The sequence below is a fragment of the Bos mutus genome, chromosome X (genome assembly GCF_027580195.1).
Source record: "Bos mutus isolate GX-2022 chromosome X, NWIPB_WYAK_1.1, whole genome shotgun sequence".
Taxonomy (NCBI): Eukaryota; Metazoa; Chordata; class Mammalia; order Artiodactyla; family Bovidae; genus Bos; species Bos mutus.
This window is the reverse complement of record NC_091646.1, coordinates 50,884,538-50,905,098: the sequence shown is the minus strand read 5'-3', so window position 1 is coordinate 50,905,098 and position 20,561 is coordinate 50,884,538. Positions and strand designations below refer to the sequence as shown.

Below are 20,561 nucleotides of genomic sequence, written 5' to 3'. Positions count from 1 at the left end.
TTTCTAAGAAGGTTGGTTCGACTGCCTGAGTCTGGCCCCCAGGCAGATTAGGCCAAGGTTTTGGCCAAGTAAAATTGCCAATTGCCTAAAAGAAAAGACTAGCACGTTGCTCATTAGGGCATTCTGAACTTGCCTGTGCAATCTTTTTGCTACCCTGCAATTTCCTGTTGGTTATAAATGAAACCTTTCTAGCTGTTAATGCAGCCTGTGAATTGAAAAAAAAAAGCATGTAATTAATCAAAGGAGGTTGGGGGGATTCACTAAGCCTGAGTAAAGGGGAGAAGCTGGACAAGGCACTAGGACCTAGAAGGCATCTATCCACCCTGGCAGGAATTTCTTGCTTGGAGCTCAGACAACAAAGGCATAGAGAGATTGGTTTTCTTTCTCTCAGCATCTCCACCCAACCAGCAGAAAACCGGTGAGTGGGGCTTTGGAGTGATTTTCAGGGAGAATGTAAGAGATGTCAAACGGAAAAAGCACAAGGCAAAGTGCGCGCTCTCTCCCTCTCTCTCAGTGTGTCCTCTCTCTCTTTCTTTCTCTTCTCCCCTCTTTTTTGCCTTATTCTATTGGATTTTTTCCCTAAGCCTCTACCTGGGATTTTCCATTGGAAAAGTGAGTTTGATGTTCTTTTGTTTTCACTGTGATATTGATTTTAGAATAATACCACCCCAGATTTAAAGCAAAGCCCAGTGTTGCTAGCATGCCTGGGGAAATGCTTGCTACTTGTTTTGAGGAGGTGGGGTCTCTTACACTGCAGGTTGTCTGACAGAGACAATGCTGAGCTCAGCACAGGTCATGGTGACACTGGAAGAAAAGAAGGACCAAGCCTGGCAAACCTGCTAGGCACCAGTCCTCCTTTATTGCCTGTCTTCCTGGTCCCCTTCAAGTATCTCAATGTGGCAGTGTGTAGCAGCTGAGCCCTGCGTGCTTTGTGAGTCCTTTTATCCCCCTCTGTGCAATGCATGTTAATAGTTTGTTTCCTAGGCTGTCACTACCTTTGCTAGCATTTGGGGCTTCTTTTGTATTTGGTTTCATATTGTGATTTCCTTTCTTTCTTTCATTCTTTCAGCAGAAAGGGGGAAAGTAAATCTGACAGATGACCATCTTTTGCCTCAGCTAACACACCTAGGCAATAGACAAATTTGGGGTGTGCTGCCTGCTGTGAGGGTGAAATGCCCCTTCATTCAGTGTAGAAACCCAGAACAATGGAAGGTGTGCTTGCTTCTAAAGGTCCCATATGCTGTTCAGGGACTCATTTGGGAATCTTTACACAATTAAAATATTCCATTAAGAGGTGGGGCTGCATCGTTGATGGGGGGTAGAGCACCTAGAGAAAGCGAGGGGCTGGGGGGTGGGAGGAAGGATTTTGTGGCCAAATGGTACCAGGGATAAAGCAGAACAAATAACTTGTTAAATAACTGATTTTTGTAATCCTTTTTTTTTTTCCAGCTTATTTCTTGTGAATGTCGGATAGCTGCACCAGCTTGGTGGGGAAGGGGGTTGATGAATAGCACAAAGACTGGCTGTTCCCTAGAGGCTGTGGCTTTAAAGGAGAATCCTACTTTATTCTAGGGGGGAGGGGAGGCACACATTAAAGTAGGAAAGGGGGCTTGGAATAAAATTAAAACACTACCCTTATAATTATTTCACTGAAATGCAAAGATCACTTCCTGAGCTAGAGATGCTAACCTTGGCTAGGTCCTTCTGTTCCCTTCAAGGGGAATTTTGTCAGGCTATGGATTCATTTACAACCGTTAGTCATGTGGGCATGTGTGAGGAAACAGATGCCAGTTTTAATGTATTTACCCTGAAGTTACAATTTGATAGGAGCCACTGTCAGTAAGTCCCAGGATTTTAAGCAATTTCAAAATCCCTCCCTCTCCTTTCTTTGGAACAGTGCCCAAAGTGCCTCCCTCTGCATCTCTCACCCCCACCCCCACAACCACCAGCACCCCTCCAGCCCCTCCCTTTTCTCTATTAAGATCAATATTCTTGCAGGTCAGGGGCAAGCAGCAGATGGGTCACGGGCTTTTTTCAACCAGTTCTTTTCACAAGCAGCAGATTGCAGATCTGGATCTGGCTAATATTTGAATTCCTTTCTTTTTTCCCCCTCCTCGCCCCTTTTCTTTGCTTCCTTTCATCCCCCTCCGCCTCCCCGCTTTTCTCCAACACTCAGGTCTCTGAGGTTCCACCAAAATATGGAACTTGATTTTGGACATTTTGACGAAAGAGATAAGACATCCAGGAACATGAGAGGCTCGCGGATGAACGGGCTACCTAGCCCCACTCACAGCGCCCATTGTAGCTTCTACCGAACCCGAACCTTGCAGGCACTAAGCAACGAGAAGAAAGCCAAGAAGGTACGTTTCTACCGCAATGGGGACCGCTACTTCAAGGGGATTGTGTACGCTGTGTCCTCTGACCGTTTTCGCAGCTTCGACGCCTTGCTGGCTGACCTGACACGATCTCTGTCTGACAACATCAACCTGCCTCAGGGAGTGCGCTACATTTACACCATTGATGGATCCCGCAAAATTGGAAGCATGGATGAACTGGAGGAAGGTAATTCAAGGAGTGGGTGGTGGCCCTTAGTGGGAGGGGTTATTGTTAGTTATGGTTACATTTCTTGGCTTTGATTAAAAGAAATTGGGAACTATGTTTGTTAAAACATGAGGGTGCTGCTGAGACTTCTGATTCTGTAGGCATAGTCAGAATCATTAGCCGTTACCCTCCGTGGGCTTCAGTCTCGGCTGGGGTTGAAGTGTGGCTGACTATGAGGATGCATTGTGTTGATCTCCCAGGGTATACAAAGAAAAATCTGAATTGTATCATTTACTCTAGAATTTGTTCATCGTCAACTCTAAAGAGCACTATTGAGGCAGACCATAAAATCCTTAGGGGCATAAAATGAGGAAGGAGGCTTGGTTGGGTTAAGAGAAAGAAAACATTGTATACTTATATCCTTTGAACGGCTGAGAGACTCTTTGTGAATGGCAACTCATGGAAACGTGCACCCTAAAAGCTGGACTTCCCGAATGTATTCACAAAGGATTATACTTTTAGGTAAGTGGTCACTGCTCAGCTGTTGCTTCTAAAAAGCCCATTTCAGGGTGTGTCCCTCAGGCTGAGGTCATTAAGAGAAATACCAAAGAAAGCTGTAGGTATGTCTGGTATTTTAATAAACATTATTCCTATTAGAATAGGAACTGACTCACTATACCTAAATCTGTATTTAAACAGATTTCTAGATTTTGGTTCTGCAATTGAATTTTATTACAAGATTGCTGAAAATCCTGACAATCTGTGCCCCCAACTCAAAAATAGGGAAAACTCCAGCTCTTGCCCAAACTTGCTCAGCCATGAAGTCTTTTTCATGATCATATAGATAAATAGATCTGGGGACATGTTCTTAATATTTTACTTTATCAGATCAAGTATATTGAGGATGCCTCCCCACCCCACTTTTTCATAGGTGTAATATGTGCGATTGGTTTAACCTGACAGTACTTTAAAGGACAGCTTCAGGAGTCCTTCAAGAGTCCTTGTGATAATGAAAACGTTTCCCCCCACCCCCAAACTTCTTCCCATTCTCCAACCCTCCCTCCTCATTCTTTCCATTCCCCTGAGCAGATGAGTTTAGAACAGGCAGATCTCTAGGGAAACCAAATTCTGAAACAGCTGGCAAGGAAGGAGAAACAACACATTAAAGGACTTGATGCCCCACCTCTGATTCACTGCTTCTAGGTTTCTTGTATTCCTAAACAAAGGAGCATGAGGGCTTCCCTTGTACAAGAGCACATTCTTGCAAGGAGCTGCTGTTTCTCAAGTCAGGTCAAGTGATTTGGGGCTAGTTACTTATAAGAGCCAGTGTCCATATGGCTGCCAGATCTGGGTCTCAGGCAGGGTTCAAGTCTGAGGTTTTTCTCCAAGTGGACCTTGAGAAACAATGCTGATGGGGCTTGATTATTTGATCAGGTGCTGGAGGGCCAGGAAGAGGTTAATCCCAGGCTTCTGAACACTGAAGGATTGGCCATCTTAGCAAATACCGTAAAAGAAAGGAGAGTCAGGGCAAACTTGAAGGACTAGAAGCTGGATCCAGGGAGCTGTCCAACAGAGTAATCGATAGGGCTTGTGTCTTTTGTCCCTGTAAAATCCACATCTCAGTCAAACTGGGGTGGTGAGTGTTTTCTCCGTAATAATTTTCATAAACAAAGCACCTGAATCACCAGTATGTCCACATTTCTACTAGCTGCTATCTTTTAAAGACCACCATAGATGCTCAGGCAGAATTCTGAATCAAGTGCCATTGTATTTGGAGCAAGGATTACAGTGTTCTTCTGTCTGATGTGAGAGATCTCATGCACAGATTTCTTTCTTCCCCAAATACATTTTTTAACATGTCTTGCTCAAAGAGTGGCCCTTGGTATTGATTTTCCTTCCTGGGTTTGTGTGTGTGTGTGTGTGTGTGTGTGTGTGTGTGTGTATGCACGTGTGCATATGTATATGTGTATTGTGGTGTGTGTTGTGATAATCTTAGCTGAATATATGTAATAAATACAATTTTGAAGACTGCAGCTTTCTTCTCTCTTAATCCTTTTGAATTCTGCTAGATTGGACTCCTCTTATTTACCACTCTTGGGTGCAGTAGTAGTACTTCCTGGTGAATTTCTGGTGAGTGTGCAGAGTGTGAATTTATGCAGAGTGTGACTAAGGCTCATTTGCATTTATTCACATGTCACTTACAGTCACAGTCTGCTGTGGCCCTCAATGGCCTCTCAGTCCTGACTGAGTACTGCGATTCAGTCAAGGAAATTCTAGGGTATTCCTGGGATAGCACTGAGAAGTGTGACCAATTTTCCATCACCGTTGTGCCAAATGGGAAAAGGCACAGATATGAAGAGGATAAAGAAAAGGGGTCTTTGGGATTTCCCCGGCGGTCCTGTGGTTGGTACTTTGTGCTTCCATTGCAGGGACCAGGGGTTCAATCCCTGGTGGGGGAACTAAGATCCCACATGCTGCATGGTACAACCAAAAAAAAAGGGGCAGTTGTTTTGCTCCATTTTTTTTTTTTTTTTGTCCTTTTGCAACTACTCATGTAGGAATGGAGGATAAAAGTCTTTTACTTTGTTCACTTTTGGAAGAGGTTGAATGAATGATTAAAACAAATAATTTACACATTGCTTTACAAGAGACTTCAAATTGAAAAGTTTAGAAAGATCCCTGGGGGAAGAGTCAGATTCATTGGATTCTTGTCTTAGTGGCAAAAGGTTATAACAGGAAAATGAATTTTTTGAATCAGATTTGGTTCAAATCCAAGCTCTGCCACCTGCTAGCTTGTGTGAACTTGGGGAAGCCATTTGGGCCCCCCGAGCCTCAGTTGTTCATCTGTAAAGTGGGCATAATTGCTTTGAGGGTTAAATGAGACAATGAATATAAATTGTTTCATATTCTGCCTAGCACATTAGCAGTACTCAATAAAGGGCTGTAGTTTAGTCACTCAGTCATGTCCGACTCTTTGTGACCACATGGACTGTAGCCTGCCAGGCTTCTCTGTCCATGGGATTCTCCAGGCAAGAATACTGGGGTGGTTTGCCATTTCCTTCTCCAGCGGATCTTCCTGACCCAGGGATCAAAACCGGCTCTCCTGCCTTGGCAGAGGTGGGTTCTTTACCACTAGCGCCACCTGAAAATTCCAATAATGGTAGATGTTACTATTGAGTTGGCATAAAAGTTTTAGTTTTTCATAAGATGGTACTGAAAAACTCGAATGATCTTTTTGGCCAACCCAATATTTGAGTCATCCTAGTTTATAGCTGGTTAAGCTACATGACTATAGATTTCTTCTTATCATCACTGTGACTAATGTTCTCTCTTTTTAAAACAACTTAAAAAACCCCCAATTTATTAGGGTTTAGTTTGCACACTGTAAAATTCACCAACTGAATTAAATGATTTTTAGAAAATTTACCAAGTGGTGAAACCATCATCATAATCTAATTTTATCCCATTTTCATCATCTCCAAGAGACACTGTACCAATTAGCAGTCACTGCCCACTTGCCGTTTTCTCTTCAGCCCTAGATGACTACTTATCTGCCTATGTCTCTACAGATCTGCTGAGTCTGGATATTTTATAGAAATTGAAATCATATACTATGTGGTTTTTGTGACTGGCTTCTTTCACTTAGAAAATGTTTTTAAGGTTTGTATGGACAGAGAAGCCTGGTGGGCTATAGTCCATGGGGTTGCAAACAGCTGGACAGAACTGAGCGACTAACTCTTAACTAACTTATACCGTGTATCAATACTTCACTCCTTTTTAAAAATTTTTTACTTTTTTGAATGCACTGGGTGACATGTAGGATCTAATTCCTTGACCAGGGATTGAACCCAAGCCCTCTGCCTTGAAAGCACAAAATCTTAACCATTAGACTGTTAGGGAAGTCTCCATTCCTTTTTTTAAAGGAATAATATTGTATCATATGTATAGAGCACACTTTGTATATCTATTGTAATATTCTTATATGTAAAATGAGACTAGTAACACCTGCCTTCTGTATCTATTAGAGTGATTGTGAGGATAAAATTAGATAATAGATATAGAAACACATTGACAAGGTAAAGCTGCAGCTCCAAGGGACTATTATTGTTCATGATATAATAATAGTAATGCTAGTGAGAGGTCGGAATAGCTAGTTGCTCCCAAACCTGCCTACTTTTCCGAATCTTTTAGGGCTTTAGAAAAATATCAGTTCCCTGGGCCACACCCAGGAATTGACTCAGAATCTCCAGCATGTGTTTTTACAAATTTCCCCAAGTGAACCTTACAAGCAGTTAAACTTGGGAAAGTACTAGAGTAAATGATCTTGATGGTCCCCTTTAGCTACTTACAATAGTGGGTATTCCTGGGAATACAGAAATCTTTTTGTTTTTTGACTTGTTTATCTTAAAGAAATAATGGAGCATAAAACATACTATGTTTCCAAATGGCAACATTATGAAATATTTAGCCTAAATAAAATGAAATGGAAACCAATTGGTTAATAATCACTATGGCCTTGTGGCACTCCTTTGTCTAATGCCTCTCTAGTCTAACTGTCTGCTGCTAGATACTGAAAGTAGTAAGGGGACCATTTTGGACCAAAGTCAGGTTACTGATGTCAGTTTTCCCACAGTTCCTTGGTTACATGAAAAAGGTCTTCGGGAAGCCGTACAGAATGTGGCCATATATGTATGAGCTGTATTACCAGTAGATCAATGAATGAAATCCAAGAGTGGCTTTTTTTTGTTTAGTCTTTCATTAGAGAATTGTTCTTCCCTCATGTACTGTCTACTTCCTTCCCCACTTCCTTGTATGTAAGTACCCAGATCAATCTTCATGGTATCATCTTGAGCATTATTATGCAGATCTTGGGACAAAATATTTAAATTGGTACAGTCTTGTTGAAAGATCTGTATGGTGACACTGGCTATGATCCACTTTCTTTGCCATAGCTCATTTGTTCCAATGAGATGAAACCACTTTCTCACTAATTTATCTTCTAATTACTAAAGAAAGCACATTGCCGAAGAGGAGGATTTTAAGATACCTGGGAGAGTGATACATCACTAAGAGATCTGATAATATGATAAAGTGCCATTTAATATTTTCCTTCTGGAGGGAGGAAGCCCGGAAAAAGAGGAGAAAGCCCAGACAGATGTGCTTTTTGCACTGAGAAACTATAAACATATTTAATATTTTTGGAAATGGAGCCCTCCTGAAAGTGAAGAGAGGTAGACATTAGATCATCTTGGGGCCACAGCTTGTTCCCTTCCTGCCCTTTCAGCTTTGCTTCCATGACTTCATTTCCTTACCCCCTCGCCCTGAAGCAGATTGTCGATTCCAGCAAATTGTCACCTTGCTTGGCTCTGAAGCCAGCTTTCCTTTTTGACTTCCAGCGGGTGGGAAATGGCTCCTGGAAGCTGTGACAGGAGTAGAACCCAGCTGTGTAAAGGTGCAACACCCCCCACCCCCTACCCCCACCCCGGCTCCAAGTGCCTGGCAGCTGGACCTGCAAGAATCTTCGAGCTCTGGCAGCACACGTTGCAGATGCTCACAAAATCAGAACAAGGAAACCTTGATCAAGAGAAGCAGTTCATTTGTTATCTTTCTGGAAGAGGAGAGTCCTTAGTGGGGGGCACCTATTTCATTAACAGGCCATTACCATAACAACTCTGTCTCCCAAAGCCTGTTTGGGATGGAGAGGAGAAGAAAATTCCTTCTTATAGACCTTTAGGGCTGGAAGGAACTGAAATGTCACCTAGCACAATACCTTCCATTATAGACAGAAAAGCTGCGACTCAGATATTAAATGATTTGCCCGAGGTCAACCCAACTTGTTGGGTTGGGTGGGATTTGAATCTAGAAAATTTACCACGTGGTGAAACCATCATCATAATCTAATTTTACCCCATTTTCATCATCTCCAAAAGAGACACTGTACCAATTAGCAGTCACTGCCCACTTGCCGTTTTCTCTTCAGCCCTAGATGACTACTTATCTGCCTATGTCTCTACAGATCTGCTGAGTCTGGATATTTTATAGAAATTGAAATCATATACTATGTGGTTTTTGTGACTGGCTTCTTTCACTTAGAAAATATGAAACATCACATTTTCATCCTGCCTATCACAAACATCCTGCCCTCTGTTGGGGGATGCAGATAATGGGTGAGGGTATGCATTATGGGGTCAGCGGTCCTATGGAAAATCTGTACCTTCCCCTGAATTTTACTGTGAACCTAAAACTGCTCTAGAAAAAGATAATCTTTAAAAATATTCTGCCCTCAGTATGCACCAGCAGTGGCAGCAAGTGGCTTTGCTTGGTGTTAGCCATTAAGTTACCACATTTGGCATTGAAGCAATCGGAGGCCTCCTCTCAAGCCTCAGGAAATATTATCTTTGAAGCATGAGTCCCATGCAGTGCTCATATTCTATATGGATTATGGCATAGTTCCAAGATGGCTGCCCTTGCTGCTGCTTCTTTTCTTTCCTTCAGCTTCTACTCCTCCTCTTTTCATCTCCTTTCTCTAAACTCTTTCTTCCTCCTTTCCCTCTTTGCTCTTCTAGTTCTCTCTTTCTTCCTTCAGATTAGGGCCTTAATAATAGTGATGGCTGGCATTTATCAAGTGCTTACTATGTACCAGGCTGTGGGCTCAGCTTGAGCCCCGGAACAACCTTCAGAAGAAGATATTGTTATCATCATCCCCACTTTGCAGACAAATAACTGAAGCGAAGGGGAGTTAGGTAATTTGCCCAAGGGTGCACAACAAGAAAATATTGGGAAACCCCATTCTGACTGACATCACATCAGCTGCTCTTTTTCCATTACTTCATATTGGGGCCAAAAGGAAATAGAGTGGAGAGACTAAAATGTACTGTTGGAAAGTGTTCAACATAGATTTGGCTGAAAGCTGGGCCCTCGGCAAAGTTCTTGGGTGCCATATGATACTATAGCTGTCTGCCATCATGTTCATTTTCATCTGGGGTGGTTAATCATACTCATAGTTCAGAGGCTTAAGAGGTTTAAGAGATGGAAGCAAAAAAAAGTCTAGAGTCCTAATAGGGCTACACAGCTGACTCTCCAGAGGAGACTGTAGATGAGTGAAATCATAAATATATAGCCTCATACATTTGCACACCACCAGTTGTCTGACAGAGTTTTAAAGTACATGACAAATTATGGAAAACATCTGACTCAAAGGCAGTGACCTCTTGGAAGGTGCCTGTGCATCTGGTAGAGTGGTAAGGCAAGAGATCATTTCTAGCATGTGGGGAATATTGGCTGTAAATATATGGAGGAATTGAAAGGGTCCCTTCATCCTTTAAGTCAAAAACTAAAGGCCACACCCTCTAATCACTTCGGTTGGATTGAAATGGCCAGTGGGAGCCGAGAAATTAGGGTTTCTTTTGGCTGAGGTCTTTGACTTCCCCATCCTGGCTGTGCATGCAGGCACAGAGTGTAGGAGGGGGCCTGTGCTCACCTACAAACCCGGGTCTTGGTCTCTTTGTCAAGACAGAACACTAGCAGCTCCTGGGACTCAGAACAGGGTTGGAAGTTTACCTTCCCCTTCCATACTCACATCTAAATGTCCTCAAAGGTGCCCTAGAGAATCTGACTGAATCTTCTCTCGGCACTAACTGAGAAATTTATTAATTAACATGACTTAAAGTCTTTGGTGCTACAGCACAACAATCAATATTTGCACAAGGAGTGAATTATCAGCCTAGCTGAATGTCTGCTCAGTTCTCCTGCTGAGACCAAAGGAAGAAGAGCCATCAGATTATAATTGTGTTTAATGCTTTCTTTGCACTGGCTTGGGTTGATTTATTTATTTATTAAACATTTTTACTGATGAGTTAATCCTGATTAAATCACACTGGTTTTCTGCAGCTTGACCTCTGGATGAACTTTCGTATACCTTGAGACTAATGTGTTTTACCTGACAAATTCAACCTTTTCCAATAGTCTCTCCCCCTCCAAGCTGAGCCTACCTCTTTTCTTCTTTTCTCCAGCTTCTAGGTCCAGGTGTCTAATCCCTTCCTCTTGCCTCTGGCCTCTGCCTTTCTTCCGCTGAATTAGTCATTTCCCCTGTGCATGCATGCTCAGTCGCTTCAGTCGTGTCTGAGTCTTTGCAACCCCATGGACTATAGCCTGCCAGGTTCCTCTGTCCATGGGATTCTCCAGGCAAGAATACTGGAGTAGGTTGTCATATCCTTTTCCAGGAGATCTTCCTGACCCATTGATCGAACCCACATCTCCTGCATTGCAGGCAATTTTTTACCACTGAGCCACTGGGGAAACCCAGTCATTTCCTCTAGCCCATGGTAAATGTGAAAACTGCACTAGATCCCTCCGATCCATAAATCAGGCTGTATAATGTATTTTCACATCTCCACCTCATTACTTGTGGCAGCCAAGGGTGAGCACTGGTGAAGATGACCCTGAACACATAGAGCTAGTGTGTAGCTTTCGTTAAGATGGAAAGATGGGGAGTGGGTAGTGAAAACGGGAAAGCATTTCTCAAGCAAGAACTAGACTTGGAAACACAAGAAATAGTGTGAAATGTGTGTGTGTGTGTGTGTGTGTCGAGGTTGTTATTTAGATAGTTTTTCTACCTGCCTGTGGGGATGATCAGTAGAAGACACAGTTATACACATACATGCACCACACATACACACACACACATTTCACATTTTAGTATTCTGCTGCTTAACCATATACTCTGTCCAAAGTACAGTCTGCCTTCTTGGCCAGTTTGCACTGTATGCCCAATATGAAAGGTTACTGTGGTCACTTTAACTTGGAATAAAAATGTATTAATTTTGAAAGTTCTCCCCAGTTCATAGTATAACAAAGGCATGGGGCTGTGAGTCCAGAAATAGGATGGGAACATTAAGAAATAGAGACATGTTAATGGAAACTTACAATACCATATGTAAAGTAGATAGCCAGTGGGAATTTGCTATATGACTCAGGGAACTCAAACAGGGGCTCTGTAACAACCTATAGGGGTAGGATGGGGAGAGAGATGGGAGGGAGGTTTTGGAGGGAGGGGACACATGTATACCTATGGCTGATTCATGTTGATGTTTGGCAGAAGCAAACAAAATTCTGTAAAGCAATTATCCTATCATATGTGAAACGAATTGCCAGTCCAGGTTCGATACATGAGACAGGGTGCTCGGGGATGGTGCACTGGGATGACCCTGAGGGATGGGATAGGGAGGGAGGTGGGAGGGGGTTCAGGATGGGGACACATGTACACCTGTGGCGGATTCATGTCAATGTATGGCAAATCCAATACAATAAAGTAATTAGCCTTCAATTAAAATATATAAATTTATATTAAAAATAAATTAATTAAAACAATAAATAGAGACATGTTAAAAAACACTTCAGTAATGCCCCTAGACATTAACACATATGCTAGAAGTTAATAGACATTTCAATTCCAGTAAAACAATGTCAAGATTGAGAACCCCACTTGGTAGATTATACTTAGAAATATTCATTGTCCTTGGGACCCTTAGCTTTATAGGATTTTTTACTAAGTATGCCATTATAATGAAGACTATTTTGCTGATTACTTGCCCTTGAATTTGAATGAACCAAACTGTTAGAGAGCCTAATTAGGAATGCCACATGAAGTTTGTTATTATCATCATTTCTCCAAAAGTCCTACTCCAAGGTCAGTGTGTATTAGTCTTGTTAGAATAGTCCATATACCTGCTATTAATCACCATGCATTTCTTCCCTTAGGGGAAAGCTATGTTTGCTCCTCAGACAACTTCTTTAAGAAGGTGGAGTACACCAAGAATGTCAATCCTAACTGGTCTGTCAATGTGAAGACATCTGCCAATATGAAAGCCCCTCAGTCCCTGGCCAGCAGCAACAGTGCCCAGGCCAGAGAGAACAAGGACTTTGTGCGCCCCAAGCTGGTGACCATCATCCGCAGTGGGGTGAAGCCTCGGAAGGCTGTGCGTGTGCTTCTGAACAAGAAGACAGCCCACTCTTTTGAGCAAGTCCTCACTGATATCACTGAAGCTATCAAACTGGAGACCGGGGTTGTCAAGAAACTCTACACTCTGGATGGAAAGCAGGTAGGTACTTTTTTTTTCCCCCCAAATTACTCTTCATTTGTTCTGAATCCTTAGTTGACCATCTTAAACCTCAAACATCATTTTTGGTTGGGAGATCCTTCCTCCACCTCTCATTATCCCTACCTGATATGTTATGTCTCATTTGGAAGAAATGTCCATTCAGCAGACAATGCAATGGAATAGGAATCTGAAGCTTCAGAATGCAATCTGCTTCTGACTTACCAAGTAGAATGGTCACTTATTAGCTTCCTTGTCTGCTAAGAAAAGATGTGTTGAAACCTAGGTCCTACATACTCTTTTGAATATGAATTTAGCTATTGCATGAGGCAACCTTGATTGTTCAATGTATGTGACTGGAAATGAGATTTGTGCACTCATTTCCTGTCTGATATTCTTAAATTGGTACTCAACATCCATTCTGATGAAAAGAAGTTGAACTGACCACCGTATTCTAGGAAAGGAGTCATATACGGGGGAAGAGCTGAAGTCCTTGGTTTGTTGTCTTTGCCTCACACAAGACTACATTTTTTTCTCTCTTTTCCATGTGACATAGCTGTCTTAATTTGGCTCCACTGATGGTTTCTGTGAGAAAGGGACTATTTCAGGATCCTAAAATTAGCCCAAGAAAGATGCTGACATCTGTTCCTCTCCAAATCAGGTTCTGCATGTCACTGGTTATGTTACTAAAGTACCACCTATATTAATATCTGGGAAAGAATGCAACCAGGCGTCTCCATCTGACAGATGCACCATTCTCTTGAGCATGGGGAGCTGTAAATATATGACAAAAAATGTTCCAAGGAAAGTGGAACAGTGGCTGGTTCCTTTGCCTCTAAAGAGAATCCTGGTCCATCATCAGACAAGACAAGTGTGGATTATTATCAGTCCATACTTTCCACCTCTTAAAATACCTTTGGTGTTTGAACTATATAGATTCTTAAAAAAAAAATTGATTCACTATATCAGAATTATGAGTGTTCAAATGCAGAGCTATGTCTCCTTCCATCATTTCTATTATATACTGTGCACTACAAGATTTTGAGTTGCTGGGAAAATGCAACTTAGTGTACATGGTGATTTGGATAAATGTGTGCCTTCTATCTGTTCCCCACCATTTTGTGATCTGAGAGAAACCTGGAGGTATTGGTTGTATGTGATTTGTATTGGTTGAATGTGGTTGTGCCAAAGCAATGGGTTTGTCTGTGATGTGAAAAGTTCTAACTCCTAAGTATCTGTCTAAAGCATATCTGTTTTTTGAGGACCAAGTATATATTGAACAGGAGCTGTCCAGGAATAGGAATACTCATCAGAAACCTAACCTCAGAGAAGTAGGGCCTAGGAATTTTATGATCAGTGGATCTTAGAGTTTAGGGTGACCTTAGAAGCCATGATATTTAATCTCCCTTCCATGGCAAGGATATAATCTACAACCATTTCAATTTCATAAAAGCCTATTTCACTGTTGAACAGCTGGAGTTTTTAGAAAGATTTTTCTAACATTAGGCATAATTCCGTTTCTCTGTACCTTCAGCCTCTTGAAGAAGTACAGGACAAATACAAACCAGGAACATCAGACTGGGATTTAGAAGGCATAGTTTCTAATCTGGATATTGCTACTTACTCTGTGACCTTGGGCTAATCACGTAACTATTCTGAGGCTCACGCTTCTCTGCACAAAAGGGCTAATCACATCTGCCCTTTCCATGCCCACAGGATTCTCATGAAGATCAAATGAAATCATGGATATGAAAGCAGTCTGGAAATCAAAACACACGATGTAAATATGTGTACATACAATTCATCGTGAAGTGAGATAAAATATGTAAATTTTCAGACAATTTAAATACATATTAATAAATGTTAGCTCTCTTTCCTCAACTTTACCTTTCTATGATTCTTACCACAAATTTCCAGCATTTTATGGGATGTGCATTCTGTCAGCTATGCATTCCTTGCCATTCTGGGATTGTTCCTAATAATAATAATAATAATAATAAAGGACACCTCCACCTCCTAGGTAAGCAAGCTCCAGTCCAGTGATGGTGGATTTTCATCCTATAGCAAGCTTTCCAACTCCTTTCAAGAATGGGTTCCCATTTCTTTGGGGAACACTTTACAAAATATCAAGGTATGATATGGTGTGTGTATAGACACGTCAGGGAGGAGTGTGCAAGGGAGCAGAACAATGCCTTGGCAGACATCAGTGACTCTGCACTTACTGTTTGTTCTCTTTAAATTGTCTCCCTCTCCCTACTCTGACCCCTGGGGTCATCTTTTAAAGTCTGGTCCCAATCTAATGTTATTTCTGTAAATGTCTGTCTCCATCATGAAAGTAATTTTAATCTTTTTTTTTAAATGCTCACCTCCTGATACACAGTGGATGCTCTATAAATATTTGTTGATTGAATGGGTTGTTTGTGCTCAGTCTTTCAGTTGTGTCTGACTCTGCAAGTCCGTAGACTGTAGCCCACCAAGCCCCTCTGTCCATGGAATTTCCCAGGCAAGAATAGAGTGGTTGCCATTTCCTTTTCCAGGGGATCTTCCCAGGCCAGGGATCAAACCCACATCTCTTGGGTCTCCTGCATTGGCAGGTGGGTTCTTTACCACTAGCGCCAGACTACACTTGGGTCCATCAGAAGACATAGCGGGCTTCCAAAGGGGTTCATATTCCATCTGGGAAGCTCCTATTACTTACTTAGAAGTCACTGAGGGCAGACTATTAAAGAAGTTTTTTCCCCAAAGTATATTCTGAGGACTGAACCCATTTCCCCACTCCCAGAAGCTCTTCATGAAAAGGTTTTGTGGTCAAATAAGATTGTGAAATGCTGCACATTATGTACCTTTCTTAGAGACTCACATTGCCCACTGGCACGTTAAATGTTCTGAGAAATCCTGCAGAAAGGAAATCCATTTAGACTCAGATTTCCCAATCTGAAGCTTCCCTCGTAGCTCAGTCAATAAGGAATCTGCCTGCAATGCAGAAGACGTGGGTTGGGAAGATCCCCTTAAGAAGGAAATGGCAACCCACTCTGGTGTTCTTGCCTGGAGAATTCCATGAATAGAGGAGCCCCGCAGTCTACAGTCCATACAGCTGCAAGAGTTGGACATGACTTAGTGATCAAAACACCACATTTCTCAATCTTATTTAACCACAAACATATTTCATGGAATACACAGATACACACACACATGCACACACACACACACACGAGAGAGAGAGAGAGCACTATGAAATACTGTTTATAGAATATACTGAATGATTAGGAACTAACTGATCTTACCTCACTGGTAAGATTGCCATACATAGGGTGACCCATAAATCAAACATTGTTATATGGTTACAGCAAGGACATTAAATAAGAGATTTAGAGGTATGAGGACAAAACCTACTAATTACAAAATAGGTACTGAGCATACTGAAAGTGGGAGCCAAATTCAAAATTTTGGAGCCCAGCCCATTTCCCAATTCTAGTGATGACAGCCCTCATGTTAACACCTGTCAGTCACTTTGATTACTACTAGGTATTCTTACTACTTGGGAATATGATCTTCCTCTGTGCATGCTGAAGGCACACGTGTTACAATGACTTGGACTTGCTTGGCTGAGATTCCATGCCTGTCTTTGGCTAAAAGTGGCACCAGGCAGAAATGATGAAGACAGTCCAGGCTATTTGTTATGGAACGTTTTTATCATGAAGTCAGGACCATCACTTGGTTTCAGTCTTGCTCTAACTGGATCCCAAATGGACCAAATCAAGTAGTTTTCAGCCCCTTTGTTTAAATAATGACCAGATAAAACAGCCCAGTTGATTATACCTGATTTATTGTTGCTTCCGGAGAAGGCAATGGCACCCCACTCCAGTACTCTTGCCTGGAAAATCCCATGGACGGAGGAGCCTGGTAGGCTGCAGTCCATGGGGTTGCTAAGAGTCGGACACAACTAGGCGACTTCACTTTCACTTTTCACTTTCCTGCATTGGAGAAGGAAATGGCAACCCACTCCAGTGTTCGTTCTTGCCTGGAGAATCCCAGGAATGGGGGAGCCTGGTAGGCTACCGTCTATGGGTCACACAGAGTTGGACACGACTGAAGTGACTTAGCATAGCATTGTTGCTTCTGTTCTCATGTGTACCATTTGACTGACTGGCTCTGATGATTGACAAGCAATCTGAATATGGCTCTCACCTCTTTTTCTGTTTTTATTTTGTTTGGACTTGCTTTTGGAGCCTTTGATCTTTTTAGGGCTTATGTTTTGCTGATGCAGAAGACCAGTTTCCTTTGAGATATTTGTGGTCTGTGTAGACAGTGAAGCTGAAGTGAAAAAAGTCCAGGTGTTAGTCACTTAGTTGTGTCTGATTCTTTGCGACCCCATGGACTGTAGCCTGCTAGGCTTCTCTGTCCATGGAGTTCTCCAGGCAAAAATACCGGAGTGGATAACCATTTCCTTCTCCAGGGGATCTTCCTGACCCAGGGATCGAACCCAGGCCTTCTGCATTGCAGGCGGATTCTTTACTGTCTGAGCCACCAGGGAAGCTCAGATGGGGAAGCTAACCATCACTAATAGGATGAGGTCCCTATTCCTCACTTCAATAAGAAATTGCTAATGGACTAAGGAGTAGTTGGTAGGGCCCTGGCTACTCCCAGGGGCTATAATGGATTTCTAGGCAGTCAAGGCTTCCCTGGTGGCTCAGACAGTAAAGAATCCACCTGAAATGCAGGAGACCTGGGTTTGGTCCCCCTGTTGGGAAGATCCCATGGAGAAGGGAATGTCTACCCACTCCAGTATTCTGGCCTAGAGAATTCCATGGACAGAGGAGCCTGGGAGGTTAGAGTTCATGGGGTCACAAAGAGTTGGACACGACTGAGCAGCTTTCACTTCACTTCACTTCACCTAAGGTAAAACATGATGAAGGGATGGATGGTGATACATATTAGTTCACTCTCAGGTGAGGTTGTTCTTTTGATTCCTGGAGTGGTTGCAGTGTGTTGACAAAATTCAGTTCAGTTCAGTTTAGTCGCTCAGTCATGTCCAGCTCTTTGCGACCCAATGAACTGCAGCATGCCAGGCCTCCCTGTCCATCACCAACCCCCAGAGTTCACCCAAACCCATGTCCATCGAGTTGGTGATGACATCCAACCATCTCATCCTCTGTTGTCCCCTTCTCCTCCTGCCCTCAATCTTTCCCAGCATCAGGGTCTTTTCAAATGAGTCAGCTCTTCGCATCAGATGGCCAAAGTATTGGAGTTTCAGCTTCAACATCAGTCCTTCCAATGAACACCCAGGACTGATCTCCTTTAGGATGGACTGGTTGGATCTCCTTGCAGTCCAAGGGACTCTCGAGAGTTTTCTCCAACACCACAGTTCAAAAACATCAATTCTTCGGTGCACAGCTTTCTTTATAGTTCAACTCTCACATCCATACATGACCACTGGAAAAACCATAGCCTTGACTAGACAGACCTTTGTTGGCAAAGTAATGTCTCTGCTTTTTGATATGCTGTCTATGTTGGTCATAACTTTCCTTCCAAGGAGTAATCGTCTTTTAATTTCATGGCTGCAATCACCATCTGCAGTGATTTTGGAGCCAAAAAAAATAAAGTCTGACACTGTTTCCCCATCTATTTCCCATGAAGTGATGGGACTAGATGCCATGATCTTCGTTTTCTGAATGTTGAGCTTTAAGCCAGCTTTTTCACTCTCCTCTTTCACTTTCATCAAGAGGCTCTTTAGTTCTTCACTTTCTGCCATAAGGGTGGTGCCTTCTGTATATCTGAGGTTATTGATATTTCTCCCAGCAATCTTGATTCCAGCTTGTGCTTCCTCCAGCCCAGTGTTTTTCATGATGTACTCTGAATATAAGTTAAATAAGCAGGGTGACAATATACAGCCTTGATGTACTCCTTTTCCTACTTGGAACCAGTCTGTTGTTCTATGTCCAGTTCTAACTGTTGCTTCCTGACCTGCATGTAGGTTTCTCAAGAGGCAGGACAAGTGGTCTGGTATTCCCATCTCTTTCAGAATTTTCCACAGTTTATCGTGATCTATACAGTCAAAGGCTTTGGCATAGTCAGTAAAGCAGAAATAGATGTTTTTTCTGGAATTACCTTGCTTTTTCAATGATCCAACAGATGTTGGCAATTTGATCTCTGGTTCCCCTGCCTTTTCTAAAACCAGCTTGAACATCTGGAAGTTCACGGTTCATGTATTAAATTATCCAACTATTAATTTCTATAATCAAGCCACATGTTGACCCTTTATGGTTAAATGTCATTGACACACAAAAACTAGAACCTAAATTTCTGGTTCATTTGGTAGTAGTGGCTTAGTAGATACATGGTCTAGCCTTGAAGTCATTTCCATTAAGCACAGGGCATGGTGATTCTGTTAGAGATTCAGAGCTTTAATAATAGACTTTTAGCTGCAGCTGTTTCTCACGCCATCCATTTTCATGTTATAGTTACTGGGATCTCTAGTCGCAGTTTTGTCCATGTCCAGGTTCTATACAGTCACAGATTCCCTATGGCTTCAACATGCCTGCCTAAGGGATAAGTATGGCCTTTAGTATTTGTGTTAGCTTTGTTAGGCCAATTTTTATTTTTATTTTTTTATTTTTTTTATTTTTTTAACATGTCTAAATTTTATTTTATTTTTAAACTTTACATAATCGTATTAGTTTTGCCAAATATCAAAATGAATCCATCACAGGTATACATGTGCTCCCCATCCTGAACCCTCCTCCCTCCTCCCTCCCCGTACCATCCCTCTGGGTCGTCCCAGTGCACTAGCCCCAAGCATCCAGTATCGTGCATTGAACCTGGACTGGCATCTCGTTTCATACATGATATTTTACATGTTTCAATGCCATTCTCCCAAATCTTCCCACCCTCTCCCTCTCCCACAGAGTCCATAAGACTGTTCCATACATCAGCGTCACTTTTGCTGTCTCGTACACAGGGTTATTGTTATTGTTATCATCTTTCTAAATTTTTAAAATTAGATGAATTTATTTTCTGTTTCTGTCTATATCTTTCTAGTACCAACTACTTGAACCAGGAATTTTAGGTTTCAGAATAACAGAAAATAGGTTTAAATGATTCCCAGATTACCCAGAGCGTTGGAAGCTAGAACAGGAATTTTAAGAAATGTTTTGAATAATAAGATGGCAGAATAGGAAAATGAGAGCACAAAGGGTATTTGAACTGCTGTTAAGTATTCCAGGAAAGACTTTCTCCTTCCATCTTGCTATGCTAAATAACTGGGTGCTGGAAGCACAAAGGTAATTGCAGGCAACACAGGAAGACTAGTTGGATTTAACCTTGGAAATGTTGAGCGCATTTCCCAAGGTGGATATATCTTTATTTTGCTTGTGTAGGCATTTCTTCTCCATGCTCCCCCCTCTCCCCCGCATCTCAGCCCCCTCCAGCCACATCTGGTCTTAGTTATACTCCTTGGCCTTCAGGTCTCCCATAGCCAACCTCTCTCTCCTCCTAGTGCTATGTCCTGTCAATCAACATTGGGCTCAATAGAAAAGGCCACATGGACATAAATTATGCCCCCAAAGGGAGGTCATTTATCATTGACCTTCACTGAACAAAACCAAGGCTGGAAGAGTAATGTTCGTATTACCTAAAGTTCCCTCTCCTCAACCTTCCACAAATTGGATTCCTGGAGACAGGTTTTGAGAGGATTGGCTTGAGCATGAAATAGAAAAGAGCAGAGAAGTAGAGCCAGGCTGGGCCTTTTGAAAAGAGATGGTTTGCAAACTACTTTGCCATATGTAGTATAGACTTCAAGCTGTCTCATACAAAGGTAGATTTTGTACTTTTAAAGCAGGCTTAAGGGGATTCCTTGGCAGTTCAGTGGTTAGGACTTGGCACTTTCAATGCCGGGGCCCAGGTCCAATCCCTGGCCAAGGGACT

The 20,561-nt window shown here is 42.2% G+C and overlaps 1 protein-coding gene across 1 annotated transcript in view; it reads left to right on the top strand.

Moving 5' to 3' along the window:
- Positions 1 to 20,561, top strand: part of DCX (doublecortin) — a 403,487-nt gene that overhangs the window by 278,163 nt on the left and 104,763 nt on the right. Inside the window, exons 6-7 of the mRNA XM_070365902.1 lie at positions 2,177 to 2,562; positions 12,301 to 12,641. Of these exons, the coding sequence (XP_070222003.1) occupies positions 2,199 to 2,562; positions 12,301 to 12,641 (705 nt within the window). The 5' untranslated portion in view covers positions 2,177 to 2,198. The remainder of the gene's footprint in view (positions 1 to 2,176; positions 2,563 to 12,300; positions 12,642 to 20,561) is intronic.